Below are 25,484 nucleotides of genomic sequence, written 5' to 3' on the forward strand. Positions count from 1 at the left end.
GTCTGTTTAAATTGACATCAGCTTGTAGTGACATCTTACGATAAATTCCCTATAGTCCTATGTTAGTTACCGATCAAACCATTCTACTATATCACCTTTAAAACATTGCAATAGGTCTAAAGATTTATGATCACTTATACAAGAAAAAATAATAAAAAAACAAACATTACTATATCGAAACAGTAATATAGATTACCGTCACCATAATGTCATAAATTGTAACGTCGGAGGGCGCCATCTATACAAAAATTTGAAAAATAGTTAAAATTAAGCTAACAATGCACAACTGTATATTTTAATCTCAGTCGGTTGTATACATATCGTGACAAATGTTTATTTTAATTGATTAAACCCATTCTATATATAGAGATCTGTTATATAGAGCCTCTCCGTAAGTGATTATATGTTCTTAACAACCATAACCTAACAAAACTAAATAAATAATCACACCTACAGTTATAATTATTAATTCTATAATATAATAGTTCAATGCACACGTTAACACGAGTTATAAGGTTATGTTTGGAAAACATTCTTTTTTTATTTGGCAGTTCCATTTAAATTAAAAATAATGTTGTCATAATCAAATAATTATAAGACATATTTAAAATAAATTTGAGTTTTGCGCGGATTTTCAAAAGTAGATATGTTTATTTTCTATAAAATTTTATTAATTAATGACTTAAAATGCCAATATGTTCGATTTATAAATATATTTTTTGTAATGGCGAATGCGCCGGGTACTCGAGTATTTCTTTAATTTTATCTACTTTATTTTTAATTTGTAAATATTATGTCCGAATTCATTAAATTTTATTATCTTAGAATATTGTAGACACTACGTTTAATATTAATTTTGCCTTGTATGATGTATATAAATGCTAAAGCGGCCAATACTGATTATATGGTATGTTATAATTAACGACGCAATATATAGTATTTTTGTATAAGGTCGTACAAAATTCTATCAAATTGTAGAAAGTTTCGCATGACATTATTATCCTTAACAATGTTAATCTCGAGATAAGACTACCTTTGGATCTATATATGTTTTATATGATTAGTGGTCAATATATCTATAATCTTATTTTCAGACCGGTTCGGTATCATCGAATTTTACTAATTCTCGTCAACCTCGTCGTCCGCTTGCCCTAAACGAAAGGAAAAACTAAACTAGAACCGGTCAGGCCGGGTCCCTGGACAGTATCCGGAAATGGGCTACACTTCCGGAATGAAATTGACAGACGAAGAAACGCAATTACCCCCAACGTACGTTGTCATGAAAGTGGCAGCGGACATACACGAGATGGCGCTCCAGTGGCTCATTGGGAAAGTACGCGCTAAAAAGTATGACGGAGGTGGAGAGTTGGTTGTCATGATGGAAGAAAAGTTTACCGCCAGTGAGGTATTTTCACATTGTTGATAACACTTTGTGTTTTAAAATATTTAAAAAATTAATGAATGTTTTATCAATACTGATATAATTACATGTATAGTTTTTTGATTTGATGGTTTATTTTTGAAGTTACTATTATTTCGGCGTTGGGAATACCATCGCGTTCGATAATGACAGATATTTTAGCATCAATATTTCCATATATATAGTCATAAGCAAGTTTTGCCTGTTTGAGTCACCAGAGGATAAATAAAATGTTTTATTGAAATATTAGATGACCCGATTTGACATCTATCTTGCAAGTGTTAACCAACAACAACAATAGGCATTACGTTGTTTGTCTGTGAGCTAAATCTCGTCTACTACGTCTATGGGAAAGGGTTTTCTACCAGATGTCGCTAGACTTAGGTATGTCATTTTATTCTACTGATATCAAGCTTCAAAGTTACGTGAAGTGTGGTTTCGAAAATTCAGAAATGGTGATTTCGATTTCAAGATTTGTAGATGCGAAACTGCAAGAGTTATTTGATGAAGACCCAACCCAAACTCAAAAACAATAGGTAGAAGCGTTAAATGCGTCCCATCCAAAAGATGGAAAGATGGGTGCCTGTGCCTTGTGACTGTTTAGAGATGCAATCTGTTTCTGAATCTGACTATATCATGACTATGGCATTTTGATTTAGAATAATAATAAGCAGCGTTTTGAAATTTGACGACCGAGCGATTTTTCTGGGTTAAATTGGTTACATGTTCGAACCTCTCAAACAGAATTGTATCTTTTTAACTAGAATAAAAGAGTAAGGAAAATATTGTTTGCTTAATATTGTAAATCAAATTTACAAATTGCAATACTTCAGTTCACTGTTATTTTGAAGAAACTATACTGTTTTAATTTATTTGGAAGTGAAAACGAAGTATCGTAATTAGAAAATCATGTTTGTTTTAGGAATACACCTTCCATATATCAGCCACAAAGTATAAATTACTTGAAATCGCCGAAGAACTAAATCTGATGAAGAAAGACGTCACGGGACATACTAGGGAGTTTACTCTTGCACAACTGAATGATTTTTTATACGATGATATGACGATCGATGATCTTTTAACTTTGACTGATAAACAAACTATTGTGATACACGAATTGGAGAATATTCGTGCTCTAAATACTGATACTTTCATTCCGGGTAAGTCACTTGATTAAATATTAAGATATCGAATAAATTGTCGCTTTTTTACTACCTGAACGTCACAAGTATATGTGTTCATAATAAAAATGCAGCCTTAACATTTAATGTCATGTCTTCGAATTATCAATATTTGCTATAAAACATATTACTCCACGACTAAAACGCGTGTAATACTTTACTTAGTTAATTATTAGAAAATTATTTAATTAATTATATTATTAATAGAAAATATCATTATATTAATTAATTTTTAAGAATGTTAAGAAGTTTATATACTAGCCCAGTACTATACTACTTTACGAATAAACCATACTCAATGATATGATATTCTGTATTCTGATTAGTATGGTCTAGTGAATCTGAAGGTACTTAAGTTCTAACGATTCTTCTAACCTATATCTTTTGGTCCATATTGTAATTCTGTTTAGGGAACAAAAATATTACTATTTCTCCTTTTAATGTGTCCCTTAATTTGTGGGGTGAGATACGTTTAATGGCATTAAGAGATGCTATTAGGTTCATTTTGTCAAAAAATACATTACTCCAATGGCTATTCTCTAGTTATAATATGTTCTTGTTATGATATATGGTTTCTTTTATTTTTTGAAAATATGACTATTCTAATCATTTTATATATTGTAATCTATATTTTATATTCCTTAATAAATTTATATTCTAATTTTATATTCCATAATGAACCACAGATATGGGGTTCGAGGAATTGAATAGACAACATTGAAATTATTATTATAAGTCGTAAGGAAAATTGTAAGTATTTTCTGTGTTCTGTATTGAAATAAGTGGTAATCAAAAATGATAAAGAGGCCAGAGCTGAGATGTATATATATATATATATATATATATATATATATATATATATATATATATATATATATATATATATATATATATATATAGTAGTAGTAGTTTTTTTATGATAACCTTCAAACGAGCCATGACAAAATGTTCATGAGAATGCCTGAAATTTATTATATATATATATATATATATATATATATATATATAATATATATATATATATATATATATATATATATATATATATATATGTATATATATATACATATAAATTCAATATATTCCAAGCATATGCTAATACAAAGGAACATGTATTATTTAAGCATTTCATTTGGGCCATCGTATTTTTTCTACAGCCGGCTTTGTATCAAAAAGAGATGATCATATTTACCATAAGCCTGCAGAATCCCCATGCCGGCCTCCCTCCGGAATAAATTTTATGTATTTTTAGGTTATCCATTATTCAAGCTGTACGATAACCAGGCCATAATACCCTTTGCCCTTAATAAGAGTCTCATAACGAAAGTTTATCCGCTGCACGACGACGAGGAACTGAAGAAATTGTCCGGCAGTTGGTATATGTCAGGACACGCAACATTAACACAGCCTATAGGTGAGCACATTTTTTAAAGTGATTAACTTGTACGGTTTTCTTCGCTCTATCTAATATTGTTATTCTTGCAGTTATTCTCATATCAATATAATAAATAAATATAATGGGTATTCCAAAATTTACAAAATATTTTAATCTAGAGAAATTACAGTTATTTATTTCTAATGAAACTGTTTGTTAAATCATGAGTTAACCTTTAAACTATGAGATAATCAGCGGCCTTCTCTATTTTGCTAGCATATACGTACTTGTTAAGTTCAAGATATTACCAAGTATACCAAAAAGTCATTACCATTGTTTTTTTGAAAAAAAAACATAATTTTCAAGGAAATTAAATAAATTATTTATCCAAAGTATTGGCCATTTCATTCTGTACATCATGCCCATCTTGCAGGCAATGTATGGATGCCGCCCCAAAAAACAAACTGTTGAGCAAAATTGAGCAAAACCTTTTATCGAGCCATTTTCTAACCTCTTCAAAATTGGTGAAGTGCTGCACTGCAAACGCGTGTCCTATTGATGTGAAAAGTTGATAGTCGAACGAGGCAAGATTTGGAGAGTATAGCGGATGCGATATGTCCTTGCGCCTCACATGCCTTTAAAGTTACAGCAGGCTCACCGTATACTATAAAATACCAGCGAACGATGACTGTCAGAGGATTTTTTCTTTTAATTAAATATGAGAAGTAATACGTGCCGTAAATCCACGTTGTCAAGCAAGAAACTTGACATCTTCCACTTTCGTAAAATATAATATTTATAGCTTTGAAGCTTGATACCAGTAGAATAAAATGACATATGTGTCAAATAATTACATTAAATACACGATCCTAGCCAAATGTGTTAGTAAAACTGGTATTTACTATATCTTATGAAATATATTTGGTAATAAAGCAAACTAATTAGCAGTATGAGATACGACTTAACAACATGTTATTTATGGCTTCATATTTGGAAAAACGGATATTTAAAATATATACTATGAAATATTAGGTAAATATCAGCAAAGACACAAGTATTTCATAAAAAAATAGGCATACCAAATTGTAGGGTGAATCGGGTATCGCATTTATGGCTAGCATATAAATAAGCACTATTTTAAAATTTGAACCGATTTATATACTCATTCACCGAAGCGAAAATTTCTAAATGAGGCAATAAGTAATCGGAAAGATTTACTGCTGTTATGCTTCCGAAACTCTGAGAATCTAGAAGCACACGTTCTTCATCGCGCCAGGGAAAACTTATTTGGAAATGTTCAGTCTTTTGAAAGCATTCAACGAACCAATGGTCATGGCGATGTTTGGTAAAACTTACTGAACCACTACCAAGAATCTTAGAGAGGAGCGACCGGAATAAAAGCAGATTTTACCATCTAATCAGGTCTAGCTTTCTGCCAAGTGTTCAATCATCACGAAAGTTTAGTACAAACCGATATAATCATCATAAAGAACATCGGAAATAATTCGCAACAATAACATGTAGTGATTTTGCTGTAACAATTTGTTTTCAACATCATTAGCATCATCAATCCCATAGCCGGCGATCGAAGAGGCCGGTGTTAATATCGCAGCACTTTGAATAATTTTCATTAAATGTCACAACACTTGGCAATCCGACGCAACTATTCTCGCCTCTGATAATGTTAATGGTTTAATGATCGTAATGCATATATTTTTTAAAACCTTTCCGCATAATTGCATTCACTAGCTCGTTAAAAGCTAAGATTTTAAATGAACATGACAAATCATTATACACTCGCACAGGGCTAATAAAACCATCCTGAGAAGAAGTTTACAAACGCTTAGGGAGACATTTTTTTTTTCAAAATGCTATCCATAGTGAGGGCGACTATTAATAAAAACAATAATCGCACGACTTCCATAATCTTTCTATCTCACCATAAACTGACCGATTGCGGATCTTAGCTACAAAACCGTTATTTAGTCACAATTCGTCTGTACTTCTAGGCCTGTCTTCTCACAGCTCTTTGGCGATTCATTTTTTTTTAGTGTTGAGAACTATCGACTGAAATTGACTATCGAGTGTTTAGTAATTGACTATTGAAAACAGTTTTTTTTTTTTGGGGATGGCATCCATAAATTATCTGAAAAAAGGCCAAGATCTATGAAACCAAATGGTCAATATTTTGAGTAAATAAATGTGGCAATTTTCTTAAAAATTATGTTTTTTTTTCAGAAAAATACGATAATAACTTACCGATACAACTGGTATTTCCCTAATCGGTATCATAAAAATTCTTATTATGATTTATCAAACACCTACAATAAGTACAACCAAGACACCACCAAAAAAGCTATATACTATGATTAAGATATTTCTAACTATATTCGATATATGACATATTTTGTCATAATTGCTATATTAAATATTATATCGAATATATTAGTTTCTCATTCAAATAATACCAACTACACCTAGAGGGAAATCTTGAATTCTAAATCAGAATCGTCAATTCAGTATAGTGATGCAGCAGTAAATATCTAGTCATATTTGGGACCTTTTAGAGCCGGTGACGGTCCAATATTCAAGGCTCAGTCAATTTACCTCTTTTATTTCTTCTGATTTCACATGCAACGCCTATCATATATTCTTTAAAACTAATTCACGGTTCCGCACATATGTAGTATTAAATTACCGAATACGCATTGGAATTATTAATTTCATATATCTGTCGACGGAACTAACTATAACAAAATATAAACAGCAAACAAGCTAAAAAATATTGCCAAACATCCAAAGGGAGGCTGATTTAATTGGATATATCTGAACAATGTATTTTTTAATAAAAGCTGATTTTATAATTCGATTTCGTCGAGAACGCTATGCCGAAACGAAAAACTTTATTTTGGATGCGCCGATCCATTCGTTCGTTTAGTAACAGGTTATTTTTATTTTTTGAATTTTTTATTCGCGAATTGATAAACGGGAAAATTCAAGTGGACTCTAATTATTAACGATTTACGAGGATAATTTTGGTTGGTTTGTCACAAATAAACATAAATATTTATTTTACTTATTTGAAAGCTAAATTTAGTATTAAACAATTTTTTAAAAGGGTATTCTAATCCAGAGGCATGAATTTTAGATATTTTTTCAAGTGAAATAAAACGAAAAACAAGCAATATATATACTATTCATTTTTACTATATATTTATTGATATTTGAAAATTACATGAGACAAAACAAAATGAAAAAAAATTAAAATTATTTCTGAGCGCTCTCTCCAGGTATAATCACATTTAACGTTGAACGCATAGGCTTCTAGACCAATTGTTATTCTCATAGTCACCATTCTTAAAACTTTGGAAACCTTAAATATAACTGAACAAATACGATCTGCTGCAAAAGAAGTTACTTCGACATCAAGAGAGAAATCAGAATGAATATGAGATAAATTACCTCCTTGAAATTAGGGAACTGATAAAATAAAGACTAAAAGCTTGAAGAGTATGGCACAGACCCAGAAATGATGATTAATAGAATTAGTAACCATAAAAATCAAAAGATTAAAGAGTATAAACATAGTTGCTTCGAATAATATGTAATTGAATTAAGCTCGGAAGCAGACAAGAATATAGAAAGTAACTCGGAGATTTAAAAGACCAATTATTAGAGTACCGCCTACTAAAATGATCAAAATGTGAATGGGTTCGACGGAACGATGAAAAAGCTGAATTATTCGCAGATCATTTAGCTAAAGTATTCCAATCAAATGATATAGAATCTACAATAGATATAAATCCTGTTTATTGGCCCTTTGTAGCTGTAGATCTGATTTCTCCAATGAAACACAGAAATTGACAATAATCTCAATCCTGATAAGCATACTGGAATTGATGATATTTTACCTGGGTTATTAAAACATTTGCCACGAAAACCAATCATCATGTTGATATATACATTCAATGCCTGTATGAGACTGAACCATGAGGAATGTCTTAAGGTTACACGAATAATTATGCTTAAGAATCATCGAAGTCAACACTCGACAATCGAGCATGTGCACAGAGTAACAGTGGTTGTTGAAAGGGCATTCAAAGAAAAGAAATATTGCATTAAAATATTCCTGGACGTCTCACAAGCTTTTGACCGGGCATGAGCAAATTGCTACCGCGGAATTACTGTCTACTGTGGCTGTTGAAAGGGCATTCAAAGAAAAGAAATACTGCCCTAAAATATTCCTGGACGTCTCACAAGCTTTTGACCGGGTATGGTATTTGAGATTAATATACAAAATGAGCAAATTGCTACCGCGGAATTACTGTCTACTGCTGGAATCATATCTTTTTGAAAGAAAATGTAGTGTCTTGCATGAAGGGGCATTCTCAACACTTAAACCTATTTCGGCTGGAGTTCCATAGGGATCACTTGGGACCACTCCTATATCTGCTCTATACTGCTGATATCCCAAAAGAAATAGTACTCGGAACATTTGCCGACGATACAATTATCATGACAAAATATGTATCTCTGCCTAAGGCTGCAGAAAAGCACAAGTAGCGGTCAACTAGATCTGCAAATGGACTAGAGACTGGAAATATAGCTTAATAACTGCAAATTGCAGATTAAATTGGAAGCATCGTGTTAGACAAAAAGCAGAGCATATTAGTCTCATAGTTAAGCAACTGTATTCTGATTAGTTGGGAGATACTCTCAACTTGACCTAAAATCAAAGAGATTGGTCTTTTCAGTCAATCATAAAGACAATTTGGACCTATGGGGTGCAAATTTGTGGTTGTAAATATGGGGTACCCAAAATAAAATTCTACGATTAATAACAAATACTTATCGCTACGTAACTTACGAAGAGCTGCACGATGACCTCGAAATCAAATAGATACACGAAGTGATCCGTGATTTCACCTTAAAACATGAAATTAGGTTGCTAAATCACAGCAAAGAGGAAGCGATAAGCTAATTAACAACAGGCAGGAAATCTGATGATTGGAGCTAACCAAACCACACGAACTTTTTGGTGTATATTTAATATTCTTAACTATAGCTTAAGTAGATTAGTTTTATTTTAATTTGGGAAATATACACTGATGTATTAATCCCATACTCGCGTTGCTTGTGTATTAATCCAAGTACAACAGAACAGCAGTAATAAATTAATTTGTACATTAAGATTGTATTAAGCGTATATAATGTAAGATGTAATCAATCATTTTTTTTATAGAACTGCTCTAAAAGTTGCTAATAAAATCATGTTAGTTCCAGCATCTATTAGGTTTTTTTTTCGTTTAGTAGGTTGACCAGCTAGCACCAAATGGTCTTCGGCTGATTTCGCTTCAGGTTCGGGGTATGGTTGTTTTTCGGGCGACAGAGACCCTGGGTTACGACTGGGACTGTCGTAGTTTGTTTACTACCGGAATTTGTGGACGGGTAGGAATTTTATCAAGATGTTGTCGTGTTCTAAGGTTCCTATGGAGAACCTCACACTGAGGATGTGATTGAATGAATTTTAGGTTCGAGGTATGAAAGTGAGTGGATAAATTTTTTCACAAACGGGATGCCTGATTAGAGGTGTGTATCGACGTTCCTCATAAACCATGGGGCTCTGAGGTACGCACGGACTTTTTTGGATTGGAACAGTTGTAGTATTTCAAGTTGTCTCTTCGAGACATACGTGTACCACACCTGTGCTCCATTGAGGCAGATTGGACAGACTAGCATTTTATACAGCGTGGCTTTCTGTGGGATTGGTAGCTTGCTTTTTCTGTAGAGTAGAGGAAATGGTAGGCTGTACATACCATTTCCCTTGCAAATGGCGTGCTGAATTTGGGGTGACCATTGGAATATGCGGTCGAACTGGAGACCGAGGTATGAAACTTTCTGGAGCCATGGGATAGGAAGTTTTTATCGATTTGGAGGCGATAGGCGCGGAACTCCTTCTGGTGATGAACAGAATGGCCTGAGTTTTGTTCGGGTTTATCTGTAGCCGCCAGAATTTGTACTACGCTATCGCTTGGTTTGGTTTGGTTTAGTTTTGTATTGCGTCTTGCGTCGTCACAGTAACCGGTTGTGAAGAAAGCGGTATCATCTGCATAAAATGCTGCGTGGGAAAGTTTGTAAAGCGGGAAATCTTAGGTTTCTGTGTAAATGTCCAAATCAATCAATTCATAGATTCATTATTGTTTTTCCATTATCGTGCTACCAGAACATTTGAAGCCAAAGAGTAAAAGCGTAAAATAACAAAATATGAAAAAATACCTTATGAAATCTCAATTCCAAAGATGAATCAATTTTTACTTGGTAGACTAATAACAGTACCTTTATATCTGATATTCCAATTTATCCAACGCGCTGTAGTAACGTTTCATTTAAGAAAAACTGAAATTTCAACAAACAAAACAGCTTTATAGCTGAAAGTTTAATGAAACTGAAATATTTTTAAAATAATAAAAAATGGTGGCTTTCAAATGTTGTACCAAATATAGTCGAAATGAAGATGAAATAAATTAGTAAAATCAGGAATTAAATTAAATGGAAAAGCGTATGTCTGGAAAATCCCAAAAGAAACCTACAGTCCAAACTTCTTGCTACCTACGGACAATCATGTCAATATCGTAGTACTCAGCTGGTCTTGTTATGTACATCACTGGTCGGATTACTACGGATGAATATTTCGACAGTCTCAGTGATAAAATTTTTACTATACTGCCAAAGACCTGGCTCAGTCTTGCCTTGAAAAGCATCAAGATCTCATCAAACGTCTTCACAAGGAGTGCAGTTGCCAGGGGATTGAATTTCCATTTCCAACATCGATATTCGGTGGATGTTTTGATACAAGAATGGGACAGGATGTGTTGATACAAGATTTGGAAACTATTCAGATATTCTGTGAATCTATTCCGCGAAACTGTTTTAAAGGCAAATGCCGCCTCAATATATTATTGATCAATAAATCTTGTGTAGGTATTGCCAGGTATTTATATTATTTTGTACATCTGTAGGTGGTATGAATTTAATTAAGTCACTGTTATGGAAAAAATTTATGGATATTTTTTACGCTATTTTCTTTCTTTATGATTTTACTTATATTCTCAAAATGACTGTGTTTTCTATTTAATCAACTAATGAGGAAGTGAGCAACAACTGAGCTAACAATGCTCAACCTGTGGAGATATTTGGATCGGTAACGAGACCATGTTTATTGTTTATGTTCGATGGTTCCAAAACTGCTTTCTCTGATAAATATGGCCGTAATATTTAACAAATCAGCATATTAGGTTCTTGCATGTATTTTTATCAGCAATAGATATTGGTGAGATTGTTAAAACCACCAGATGTAGCATGGCTTGAGAGCAGGTGCAAAAATCGATCGATGATTGGATCACTTCCAAACATATATTATGGAAAATTGATTAATAAATATTATACCAATTTTTCTCAGTAAATTCTGTCTGTAAATGAAAAACTTCATTCAATAATTGAATTGTTGAATGAGCCGTGTGTTCTGTGGCCCCATCTTGCTGAAACCACATGTCCTCTAGTCCTTGCTCTTCCATTTCAGACACAAGAACATTTCGAATCATGTCTTGGAACCGTTCATCGGTAATAATAACTGCAACACCTTGATCATTTTCAAAAAAATAGGGACCAATGATGTTTCCAGCATAAATACCATACCATAAAGTTGTTTTTAGTCAATGCAATGATGTTTTATGAATTAATTGAGGATTCTGTGTTCCCCAAAACGGACTGTTCTGTTTATTGACATGACCACTGAGAAGAAAATGGGCTTCATCGCTCATTATCAATTTAGAAGAAAAATCTTCAATTTCACCAGGCAGCCTTAGGATTGCATTACTGTACTCAACTTATTGATCAGGATCTCTCGGTAGAAATTTTTGGACTAATTGAATTTTGTACGGGAACATTTTCAAATCAGTTTTCAAAATTCGGCTTAAACTGCGTGCAGAAATGTGTAACTAGGAACCGCGTCTCCGATTTAATGTTTCTGGATACTCTACAACACTATCGCGCACCACAGCCACATTTTCAGTGTTACGAGATGTAATAATGCTCAACCTGTGGAGATATTAGGATCGGTAACGAGACCATGATTATTATTTATGTTCTATGGTTCCAAAACTGCTTTCTTTGATAAATATGGCTGTAATATTTAACAAATCAGCATATTAGATTGCTGCATGTATTTTTATCAGTAATAGATATTGGTGAGATTGTTAAAACCACCAGATGTAGCATGGCTTGAGGGCAGGTGCAAAAATCGATCAATGATTGGATTACTTCCAAACAAATATTATGGAAAATTGATTAATAAATATTACGCCAATTTTTCTCAGTAAATGTCCATTTAAAGTGAATAAATCATCAGAGTGCATGCAAGAACCTAATAGTAGTTTTCTTTATAAATGTCACCATTATTTTGCAAACAAAATCCGAATATATAATTTCGTTCCATATTTATCTTGCCTGTTCATTCTTTATGAAAATACCAGTATTTAACGAAGTTAAAACAGGACCGTTTATTCGAAACGGCGGATTTGGCGGTATTACCGTTCACCTCTCCATTCTATTACCGGGGCAATTTGAATGTTATCGCTTTATTTCGTTAAGAAGCACCACTTAGTTCAATTATTTCCAGGAATCGTAACGTAAAACGAGTTTATGTGTTCTACCTGGAGGAATTCAATTTTGGAAGAGCTGGAATAAGCTTTTCCTTTAACAGATCATTTTTTACTAGAAATTAAAATCTTGTAGGAATTCTTTCTATTTTAATCTATAATCTAAATAATAACTAAAAGAAATTAATAGCTATTGAAAGAACGATTTATGAAATGTTAATTTACATATTAGGGGAGGTATTTCTTCAAAGTAAAATCGTTCAGAATTTTATTTTTAAATGTAAGGATTATTCTTCGAGTCTCATCCATACGATCACTTTAATGGATTGCATGAATTGCACAATAGTAGCGGCTTTAATTCTTAAATAAAATTAATTTTGTATTTTAGGTTTTTGGTAAAAATGTGTTCACATAGTAAGTTTTTGGTTACATTCTTCATTTTCTACTTAGAAATATCCGCTCTGAAGTACCGAAACCACTTACCAAGTATATCTAAATACCAGTTTTATTTTGTATATATAAAAGATATTACCGAAAAAGGGTTTGCGTAAGACAAAAATTTGTCTGTATGAAAGTAATAAGTTTTGTTTAATTAAGTGTTAAATTGTTTTGTTTAAGTTGATGGATTTGTCGATTTGGTTTTTCATTGGTGGATGTTCATTTCTTGAACGATTTCTCTCATTCAGGTTGTATACCTTGAATACCTATTAGTGACAGATCCATGTAAGTCTATACACAAATTTTCGTTTAAAATTGTAAGTAGTCTACCAATGAAAGATATACTTGTTTGATGTCTTTCAGCTGTTAGGTCTTAAAATAAATTATTAGGGCTTAAACTACAATTATTTATAAAGCCACAGATAAAGATTCCAGCATCATATTGTTTTTAATTTTTTGAGAGATTTTGTGAATACATATTTATTATTTATTCAGTGCAGTTGTAACACACTAAAACTATTTCCAATAAAAACCGCAACAACTTAATATATAATAGTATCAATATTTACGTCTCTAACGCAGCTTAATAACAAGAAGCGGCCTCCGTTATATGGTTCTTGTTTGAATTAGCTGTTATAAACTATAGTAATTATCACTAATATTTTGAAGAATTTTGTAGACATTTGACAACATGGCCTACCGGTACCAATCGAAAAGAGAACTTTATAGATTAATTCATTTACAGACTCCAATGCATCAGGCATTCTATCTCTGCTTTAATAGGATAAAATGAAAAATAATACTGTAATTCTATCAGTTTAAAACTAAGATTTCTATAGCAAAAACCATACTAACTAATTCTCACAAGCCTGTTCTGAAACCAACTATACACCATTAAGAGTGATTTACGTAGACCGGAATAAACGGTAGTGATACGACACAAGCTTCAGGCTCATAGTGTTGATGCATCAAAGTCCTATTATTAAGTCACTAGGACTATATGCAGTTTAGTGTTGGAAGACAATAGCTATTGTATTGATCAATTCTGGCCGGTTTTTGATTGCCGGCTTCAATCGTTTTAGTTGTACCATAGAATAAAGTAACAGGTTATTTGAAAACTCCCCGGCCTAACATAGTAAAACAGATTTTTTGGCAATTTTTTTTATTCAAAATAATTCCCTTTAAGGGTGATACACTGATTATAGCGAGCCTCCAACTTTTCAATACCATTTTGTAGTACGATTTGTCCTTTGCTTCAAAATAGGCCTCAGTTTCGGTGATCACCTCTTCATTCTCATTTGACGAAAATTTCTTCCCAGCGAGCATTCTTTTGACATTTAAGAAGAGGAAATAGTCGCTGGGGGCCGGATCTCTGGAGAATACGGAGAATGAAGAAGCAATTCAAAGCCCAATTCATGGATTTTTGCCATCGTTTTCACTGACTTGCGACACGGTGCATTGTCTTGATGAAGCAGCACTTTCTTTTTATTCAAATGCGGCCGTTTTTCGGCGATTTCTTCCTTTAAACGGACCAATAACGCTATGTAAAAGCCGCTGTTGATGGTCCTTCCATTTTCAAGGTAGTCAATGAAAATTATTCCATGCTCATCCGAAAATACAGATGCCACAACCTTGCCAGCCGACTGTTGCGTTTTCCCACGCTTTGGGGCGGGTTCATCGTGTGCAGTCCACTCGGATGACTATCGATTGGATTTCGGACTGATATAATGGAGCCATGTTTCATCCTTTGTCACAAATCGACGCAAAAGCTCGGGTTTATTACACTTTATCATCTTTTTTATTTAAACACTGCTCCGAATCATCAACTCGTCGTTGTTTTTGGTAAAAAGTGAGCTCGCGCGGTACGCACTTTGCACATAGCTTTCTCATGCCCTAACATTCGTGAATGGTATGATTTACACGTTCAGTTGATATCTTTGGAGTGTCTGCTATTTCATTCAATTTCAATTTACGATCATTCAAAATCATTTTACGGATTTTTTAAATGTGTTCTTTGGTAACAACCACTTTTGGGCGTCCACTGCATTCACCGTCTTTGGTGCTAATTTCACCACGTCCAAATTTAGCATAGCAATCCTTGATGATTGAATTTCCTGGGGCAGTGTCCGGAAGCTCGACACCAAGAAAGATCTTCAATTTCACCAGACAGCCTTAGGATTGCATTGCTGTACTCAACTTGTTGATCAGGATCTCTCGGTAGCAATGTTTGGAGTAATTAAATTTTGTACGGGAAAATTTTCAAATCAGTTTTCAAAATTCGCCTTAAACTGCATGCAGAAATGTGTAACTGGAAATCACGTCTCCGAATCACTCCGCGTTACGAGACGTCCATTGTCTTCCAGAACGAGGTCTGTCTGCTGTCATACCGTACTGTCGAAAATTCGCATGTAAACGATAAATTGTGGTTTTATAAGTGGTCGTATTGTGGTCGATTAGGATATTTTTGACGCAATATCCGCTGAGTGGCAATAATGGAACGATTATTTTCAATAAATAATGTAACTATTTCTGCCCGTTCTTCTGACGCATATTTATCCACAATAAGAATTGGATGTTTACACAAAACAATGGTTAAAGCAAAATTGAGCGAAACGTCATATAAAATGGTAGCGTTATAAGCCATCTAAACCACTGTTATAAGCCATCTAAAGGTGTTACTACTACAAAGTGTATTCAAGTACATGCGTTAAGATCGCATGATCGAAATATCTAGAAATAGACGCCATCAAATTTCTTAAAGTCAAAATTTTCTTTTATTTTAGACTTCAGCCCTTCTAATTTCATAACTTATTACATAAGTAAACGCGTATAAACCTTTCGTAAACAAAATCCATCCTGTATTTTAAAAATGCACGTTTGTTATCATATATTTCAATAAATTGATAATGTATTACCTCTATAACCATCTGCTGCAAATTTAAAGTAGCCCTCGTATTTATCATGTCCGAAGGGATCCTCGAAAATTAAATACTTCGCCGCTATACTGACGACGTGCCCATAACGTACTAGGTATTAGGTTTCGCAGTTTAGAATTAATATAAGGTGATTTATGAACTTTGTGTAGTCTGCACAAGATTATCAACAAATTTTATGGCTACTATTAAACGCACCAAAGCTGTGCACAACGGAAATTATATGGATGATTTTAGATTGCGTTTAAATTTTCAAATTCAATTCAAACTATACAGATTAACCCTTTCAAACCGTTGTTCCCGCTAGCGTCATTAAGGAGCAGCCGTCTCTATACGAGGACCGTCGCTAGGGTTTTATTACTTTTGGTCGTATCTCTATGTGGTGTATTAGTATGTGGTCCTAATCTAAAACTAATTAGAAAAATAAAAGGTGCTTCATATTTAATGTTATTAAATTGATAAAATATTTTTATTACCACTCTATCAGGTTGAAGAGAAAAAAATTTTTGCTATTGGATGGGTTTAACGTCTCATATCTCTTATACTAATTATCAATAAAGACATACTACAGCGCATTTAAAAAGTAATAACCCATAGAAAAATCAAGATATAAAGGTAGTGTCATTGGCTTACTCAGCCAAAAGCCATTGCTTTTCGAAAATGATTCCACAGGGTGACTTTCGTAATATGTTTCTTGTTTAATATCAATGAAAATCCAGCTCAGATTAACTTAAAATGTGTTGTATTTATGGTGATGCCTACTTAAGTGAATACCAATGTCACAATTGGTTTAATCATTTTCCTTCCAGAACAGTCATTGAATTTTTAAAAAATCTAAAGGTAGACGATTGGATACGATTGAATACAGATAGAGACTCGACACTTGGTTATAACATGAATTAACAATAAAGCAGTTAATGGAATGGGTGAGCTTCCATTTGTAGGTTGCTGATGAAATAAAAGATACTCAAGCGAAATTCAAACTACAAAACAGATTGTCGAAGAATATTATTGAGGGCTTTAGGACATATTCGATATTGATTTAAAGCAAAAATAATAGCATTAGACGAAGAAAAATTTGTTGCCGTATTTATCTCTGACATTTTAGGCGTTTTGTTTTATTTTGTCTTTGATATAAAACATTCTAATATACATAAAATAACGACAATTTTTTAATAAAATATAATTTATTTTAATATTATAGTACATCTAATGTATATATTATCGAAGGACTGATCCTACAGTTAATTATACAGCCACAATAGTTTATAGGTTAGAGTTATTTTAATATATTTTATTATTATATTATCTCCTTGAGGCTTAATCCACCTAATTAAGAATTCTATATTAAATTAATGCACTAATTAATAATTAATTAGTTAATTAGTTAACTTTACATCTAATTAACATGTTATTTTCATTAGAGAACATAATTTTTCTTTTTTTTGTTCTGGCCTAAAAACCAGGCGGTGGAATGCATGACGCATACCTGATCGCGGAGACTTGCCCTGGAGTGACAAGTTGGACCGGGTTATGTTGGACTGCCTCTGGGCTTACCAATACACTAAACCGAAACCGCCTCACAGTTGACCCCTGTGGTTCGCTACTGCTACTGCATTAAATTTGGGGATATGGCATCCGCTGATCGGGCAGCCGTTATTGGGCACGAGCGCTCGGCGATTCTATTGATTCACGAACCTGAGTTAACACACAACTGGATATTGTTGTATGGGGGCAAAAGTTATGACTGTAACGACGGATGAGGTTGTTTCAGCATGGAAAAGGGGGGGAAGATAGCGGCGGTAAGCTCCCAACATGTCGACCAGCTCGCGAACAAGCGCGTTTTCAGAAGAACTTGAGCTGAGTTGTTGTTGTGGAATGATTGAGATATGAAATGCTTGATTTCTGGTGTGTTAGTTTCCCTATGAATTTGATTATTTCTGATAAACCATGGAGCGTTTAATATTCTCCTGAGGAGCTTATTTTGGAAAACTTGAAGCCGTTTGACCTGGTTGGGTGCAACAAACTTGAAGTAGACATTAGATCCGTAGAGGAGTACGGACCGAATGAACATTTTGTAAAATAAGCATTTGATGGAGATGGGAAGTCTGCTAGAAGGGCAGATCAGAGAAGATAGCAGGTTTGCTATCCCCGAATCTTTTTGGATTGCTTTCTGGATTTGGAAATGCCAACCGAACCGCCGGTCGAATGAAGATCTAGGTACGTGACGTTATCCAGTCATGGAATGCCGGCACTTGACCGCATGATCGAGCTACTTCTCTAAACGTTCATGAATTGTAACTTCGAAACTGACGGCCGTAAAGGAAGCAGTGTCTTCAGCGTAAAACGCGACGTCAATGTGCTCTTTTCTCGGCAGATCTGAAATAAAGAGGTTAAATAAGGCCGAGGCCAACGGGGAACCTTGAGGTACGCCAGCATCGATTTGTTTACGACTGGAAAGTGATTCCCTGATCTTGACCTGGAAAGATCTGTCCGAGAGATAGGACTTGATGAGAGCGGTTAGGTCTTCTGGGAGGCCTAACCGCACGCACTTTGCGATCAATCCGTCGTGCCAGACCTTGTCGAAGGCTTTGGTTAGGTCCAGAAGTACTGCTCCAAGCTTTTTACGTTGGTCAAGAGCGTTGTAGATGTGTGCGGCCAGACGGGTAGCCTGATGGACGGATCAGTGGTGAGCGCGAAAGACGAATTGTTCATCTGGAATGATGTTGTTTTCCTTTGTGAAAGAGTTGAGAGCGTAGAGTATTGCCCTCTCGGCAAGCTTCGAGAGGCTGATATGAATGGCGCTGAGAAGGCTGATAGGCCTGTAATCAGATGGAGAGAACATAATTTCCTTGTATGTTTAGTTCTTGTCTCCTTTGTTAGTGTGTTATCTTGTCAAATCACTATGATATCAGTGCATTTTTCTTTAGTTTTTTCTGTTACTAGTGTACATTTTTCTTGGTAACAGTAGATTTAATCACTTCATTTTCCCTTCTACATTTTCTGCATCTGGAAAACAATAAGTATTCATTATCTCCTCGCTCATTTTAACCAAATTCTCATATATATTCAGAACAATTGAACAGATATCTATGCACATAAATATTTACCCTGTCATGGTATTGTCAGCGTTGAATCATAGTCCCAGATCCAGCATCATGCACTCACTGTCACTTTCAATATTCAATAAAAAAGTTATATAAATCAATAACTAAGTTTTCAGTTTCCAATCTAACACTATTTCACAATTCCATCATTTGCCAATTTCTTTGCCTGTGTGTCTGATGAAGATAATCCAAACCGAAGGGTACCAAACCAAACAGTTACATATTTTTACTTAAATATTTTTCTCGACCTGCACGTCTGTTGTAATAATTATTTGCCACATCCCATAACAATTCGATTTATTTGAATATGCAGTGCTAGGGAATGATGAATGAATGATAGTATTTTCATTCAGGCCTATTTAAAAAAAAGTAAATTAAATACAAAAACATGATTAAACATTTAATTTATATTTACCAATTGACAATTAAAATACCTAATTCTTTAACAAGGTATCTCAAACCTTAATTTATGTTTTGCAAGCCATTCCTTTATTAAAGCTGTTGACGACAACTTCTTGGGATCTTTTTGTTGGATTTCTGTTTCTAGGATGAAGAACAAAGTATTTGTAACAAATTATTAAATAATATGATTTACAAAACCTAATTAAATTGTGCTGCTGCCAAAAAGCTGCATATCATTAAGTTTTCTATGGATACTTTTAATACTAACAGTTATCTCTGAAATAATTGAATTATATTATGTTTATATTAAAAGAACTGCTCACCATTTTTATACGTTTCACATATTTATTCTTGAATAGAACTAACATGAAGGTATGTAGATAGAACGAAAATATTTCCAATATAAAGTCAAGCAGCTTAATATTTAATAGTAACAATCCTCTCCAACGCATTTTACGGTATATAAGACCTGATCCCCATTACCTCTGACTAACTATTTGTTTGGTATCGGCATTTTTAATCAGCGTAATTATGAATATTACTTTCACTTGAACTTGAAACTTTAAATTTGAAAAATTATTTATCAAAATAAGCAATGCGCCAAAACAACGTCTGCCAATTTATAACCTTTTATTATGACTAATGTTTTATATAATTTTGCAGACATTTGATAACAATGCATGTTCGAACGTTTCAGGCAGCATATATTTTTTCTAATTGGAATAAAATGAAAAGGAAAACATAGTTTGGTATTAAAGCGAATTTACAAACTGCAATAGGCAGTTTATTAATATACAATATACATTATACATCTTTATGACGTGGGTTCACTACTCCTTTGGATAGACTATAAGTACATTTTGAAGTAAAGAACATTTTAGTTTTCGTAACCATTTCAAATATCAAAATATCAAGTAACAAATATCAGAATCCAATCGTTTTTTTTAATGTGTCATTAATATCGTACAGATCTAATTAGCAAAATAAACAAATCGCAAGTGAATAAATCCTATAAAAAAGAATTCCGACACTCATTCTACCTTAACAAGAAGAAAAAAACCATGTGCTTTTCCCAGAGCAGCTGATTGTGAAATAACATTCGAACTGTCGGTTTTTCATTTATTAGGGAAACATAAAGGCACGCCAGGTATTTAATTAAGATTTTAATTGAAATATCAGGTCGTATGGTAAAATTTCCGGCATGGCCACTGTTCGCTTCCAAACCGGCCCACAGTTTGTTTATGGGGAATTTCACTCGTCGAGCTACAAAATTCAATTATTTCGGAATTTTGGACAGCTTATCGAATTATTAACGCCGTATTTAATGGAACCCGGTAGTGTTCTCTCTTCAGCGTTACACAGAAAAAGTTAATCGATGTATGGAGATTCGTTTCGGGCGTGTTAGTTTGAATAATCGAGCAGACGAATGCGATCTTCACTAGATTATTCGGCTCGATCGTTATGTTGTTTCGCGAGTATTCGGGAGACTAATGATCCGAGCTTCATCCAATCATATCGAAGGGTTACGTTCAGAACCGGAAATTGCGTAAATTACATTGTATACAAAATTTTGCTAAAAGTTCCTTAAAGATTTTAATCATCGGTCGTTATCAATTATTGCTGGCATCAATTTTGAAGCTATTATTAAGTTTGAAGCTGATCCTTGATATCATATTTTCGCACTTTTCTGTTCAATAATGCCATGAAACACACCCAATAGTAGAATGAAAAATTCAATTTAAAAATTATTTTGTGAAACAAAGGGGTAATGGGATCCATAAATTTATTATAATTGGAAGTGAAATTAATAATATAACAACATTGTTTTTCCTCTTTCCTACTGTATCTAAATTTCGTTTAAAAAAGACACACCTTTTGATGCTGTTCCAGCTTGTACAAGAACTATTTTTATCAGGATACACTACTAAAAACCCATCAATATACGCATCGTTTCAACTTCCAATAAATTCTACTAAAGGAAACTTGAAAAACTTACTAGCAGTAGCAATAAAATATGCAAATATGGAGTTGTACTAAATCATAAAATCGACTAGTAATCAAAGGTTGACAAAGCGAAGCTCTTCGATTAATTTCCAGGACTTACCGTTATGAAACCGCACGATGACCTCAAAACAAAATTGATCTCCGTATTTATCAAATCAAACCACACTTAATTAATTGAAATATCAGTACCCACAATTGCACATTTTTATCAATGAAGTATTTTTGTGGAAAAGAGAAATCAATAAAAAATAAAATCTAAGCCGCCTGACAGTTTAAAAGCAACTTCTTCAAAATATATTGACTGTCTATATTCGAAAGTAATTTGTACAGATAATAAGCGCAACAAAACACTACAAGCTCTTTCGACTATCGTCTACTTCTAATTTTCTCTCTGCTGAGATCGCAATACAGAAGACCTCAAAACTTTTAATTTCCCTCAGTAGCCCTAGGCACCTTTTTAAAAAAATATATTATTTTACTTTAATTAATTTTATTTAATTACATTTTTTCTTGTTTCTTTATTTCCTTTGTGTCCTTGTTAAGTGATTTTTATATCTCTGAAATGTCTCCAGAGCTTCTATTACTGCCTGTATACATTTTACTACATAAAATTAGTTTTAATCACTACATTCTCTCTAATGCATTTGTCATATCTCCAAAAGTTATTATTAATTATTTCCTAATAAATTCTATTCTAATGCTGATGAATATTTTAAACAATTACGCAAATATCTATGAATCTACAGTTATTTTATATTGACTATATACACACCTTTTGTTTTCTCTACTCTTATTAATCTGCATTGGTAATTATGAACATTGGGCTAGAAGTCAACAACAAAAAGTTTCATTCAGTCTCTTTCACTATGAGAATCGCTGTTCAAGTCAATCACAAAAAGCTTAATTTCTAATCTATCGTACACTTGTTCACCCGTACACAACAATTCCACCATCTGTTGATTTATTTTTCTTTGAGCGAATTTGTTATTGTAGAGGATGCTTTTTTCTACATACTCACCTTTATTAAGGCTTGTTTCTAAAAAATGTAAATTGCATAAAACACAAACCTTGTCTTCATGAACGATAGCACATCTACAATGAATTCATTATAAAAAATTATTATAAATAATAAAACCAATGTTATTCTAACTTTTACCTTCTTCCATTAACTTTTGTTGTCTTTAGTGCCTTTATTACCTTTTTGCCAAGAGTATCAATATTTCATTTTGAAAAATTTTTGTCTAGTCTAGATACGTAAACTGAAATAATAAATCTTCGTTGATTTTATTGTACTCTTTTAAAAATGGTATTATTTTTAGAAACATGTGTTAACGTTCCTTTAAACCTCTTCATGGGTTATATTTACACCACTTAAATCCTAAGTTTCTTAACTAGTCTATGAAGCGATGACTTTTTGAGTTTGACGAAGTTTTCTATGGATTATTAGGAAGGAACTACTCACTGTTTTTATACATTTTATAAATTTAACCTCGAATGAAGCTAATATCAAGGTGATCTTGCCTGCTTTGTTTTGTGCCGCTATTTGTATTCAATGGCTCTCAATGTTTATGTTAATTAATTCTATGCAGCTGCAACACCCTAAAATTATTTCCAATAAAACTAGGATGAACCAATATTTAATCGTATAAATGCTTGTCTCTCTTACGCATTTTACTGGCAAGAGGGAACCCCGTTAACTCTATACTGTTGGAAGTAACTGATTAGAGACATGATTGAGACTGATTAGACACATGTATTTCTGACTCTGACTAGTTAATAGATTTGGAATGTTTAAATATAATAATTTGCAAAAGGACGTTTGGCTGTTTATAACCTCTGATTATTATCATTAATGTTTTAAATACCTTTGCAGACATATGACAACGGTGTCGACCACTACCAACACAAATCGAATTTTATTGACCGATTCTGTTACATGCTCGGTCGCATCGAACTTCATTCTATCTATTTTCATCTAGAGTTATACTAATTAGTAAAATGCGAAGGAAAATCCACTCCGAATTTAAAACGTTACTTAAAATGTTACATTTTTTCAAAGTAAATTTGGCATACATTCGACGTTATTGACAACGTGCATTCGAAAGTTATGATGCCGATATTTAGATACGAATTATATGTTGAATATTAAAGTAACATAGTTCTGTTATTAACTTTGCGTCTTGTAAGATAACATATGGAAATTTTCAATTATTGTACACTAAGTTGAATTGATGCTCCCGGACTGTCGTCAAGAGTTTAAAAATAGCAAAATAAACTTTTCCCCTTTACCCGATTTTTAACAATAAAGAAATGTGGTTAAAAAGTTACGAAGTCGGTTATCATTAGCATTATCGTATTAGCCCAGTTGGTTTGAGGACAAGATACTCCCCTCCGAATGCCAGTTGTAGGTGAAAAATACCGAATACATAAATAGGGTTTTAAGGCCTAGTCAATTTCGTTAAAATCATCAATGCTCGAGATGCAAAACATAACGAGTAACAAAAACATTAATTTAGTTTGAAAATTATTATAATTTTATATTTTACTGGCATTATAATTTATTTTGAAATATTAAATTACCAAAAGCACACAATATGCGAATCTCGATTTTATGTCTGTTTCATAAATATTCAAATAATAATTTAGGTAATGGTGACATGTTTCATTTATTTCGAGGCTTCCAGAATATTCGTTAAGCGAAATCTTAATTTATATATACACTAACAGATATAAACGGAGAAATTTTGAAATAATATAAAATTGTGTTGTCAGTGTAGCTTTAGATTATTCTGCAAGTGAATGCCTAAGGATGTAAAATAAGTGAACGACATTTTATATTCCGTGATAAAGTAGATAATAAACTAGGTAGAAAATTTGGTATCCCAATATTTGGTCAGTGGACATTATCAAGATATTGATTGTATTTCTTAGGATAATTGTATCCCTCCATAGTAGTTTCAATTTTGATAATAGGATTCACTCTATGAACGCGGAAGTACCACAAAATCATAAAGCCTCTAGGTACTTTACGCCCTCTAATCCATACGATTTGTACCTAGCTGACCACAATACGTTTTGTCATCTATCATAATTGCAATTCTTTGGCTCTATTACAAATTTTATCCGAATTTTCCTATTTTTCGAAATAAAAATTTTCTTGGGTATTATATAATTTCTGTTTATATAAATATTTTGGAATAGATCTAAAAGGGACACATATTTATGGATAATGGGAGATGTTGGTATTGTAGACACATTTTAATGATCATAAAAACAATAACTCCCAACATTTATGATAAAATTGAAAATTGGTTTCTCTACTTATATCCGTTAATACACATTTTGATTTAGTAAAAATAGAACATTATAGACCGAGTGAATGCACAAGGATGTAAAATAAGTAAACGACATTTTATATTATGTGATAAGTAGATAATAAACTAGGTAGAAAATTTGGTATCCCAATATTTGATCAGTCGACATTATCAAAATATTGATTGTATTTCTTAGGATAATTGTATCCCTCCATAGTAGTTTCAATTTTGATAATAGGACTCACTCTATGAATGCGGAAATACCACAAAATCATAAAGTCTCTAGGCACTTTATACCGTCTAATCCATACGATTTGCACCTAGCTGACCACAATACGTTTTTTCATCTATCATAATTGCAATTCTTTGGCTCTATTACAAATTTTATCCGAATTTTCCTATTTTTCGAAATAAAAATTTTCTTGGGTATTATATAATTTCTGTTTATATACATATTTTGGAATAGATCTAAAAGGGACACATATTTATGGATAATGGGAGATGTTGGTATTGTAGACACATTTTAGTGATCATATAAACAATTACTCGCAACATTTATGATAAAATTGAAAATTGGTTTCTCTACTTATATCCTTTAATTTATATTTTGATTTAGTAAAAATAGAACACTATACAACCGAACAACTCGTTGT

At 33.0% G+C, this 25,484-nt stretch overlaps 1 protein-coding gene across 2 annotated transcripts in view; it reads left to right on the forward strand.

The window, feature by feature from the left end:
- Window positions 1-282: 282 nt before the first annotated feature.
- The window catches only part of Axs (Abnormal X segregation), a 51,940-nt gene continuing 26,738 nt past the window's right edge, over window positions 283-25,484 (forward strand). The window contains exons 1-4 of one of the 2 annotated variants that reach the window (XM_076414360.1): window positions 283-391; window positions 1,095-1,405; window positions 2,343-2,580; window positions 3,854-4,015. In XM_076414360.1, the coding sequence (XP_076270475.1) occupies window positions 1,214-1,405; window positions 2,343-2,580; window positions 3,854-4,015 (592 nt within the window). In that variant the 5' untranslated portion in view covers window positions 283-391; window positions 1,095-1,213. The remainder of the gene's footprint in view (window positions 392-1,094; window positions 1,406-2,342; window positions 2,581-3,853; window positions 4,016-25,484) is intronic. The other variant, XM_076414359.1, reaches the window with a different exon arrangement.

This window comes from Rhynchophorus ferrugineus, unplaced genomic scaffold (genome assembly GCF_030347505.1).
Source record: "Rhynchophorus ferrugineus isolate W39M unplaced genomic scaffold, kcgeb_rfMv2 rfM9, whole genome shotgun sequence".
Lineage (NCBI taxonomy): Eukaryota > Metazoa > Arthropoda > Insecta > Coleoptera > Curculionidae > Rhynchophorus > Rhynchophorus ferrugineus.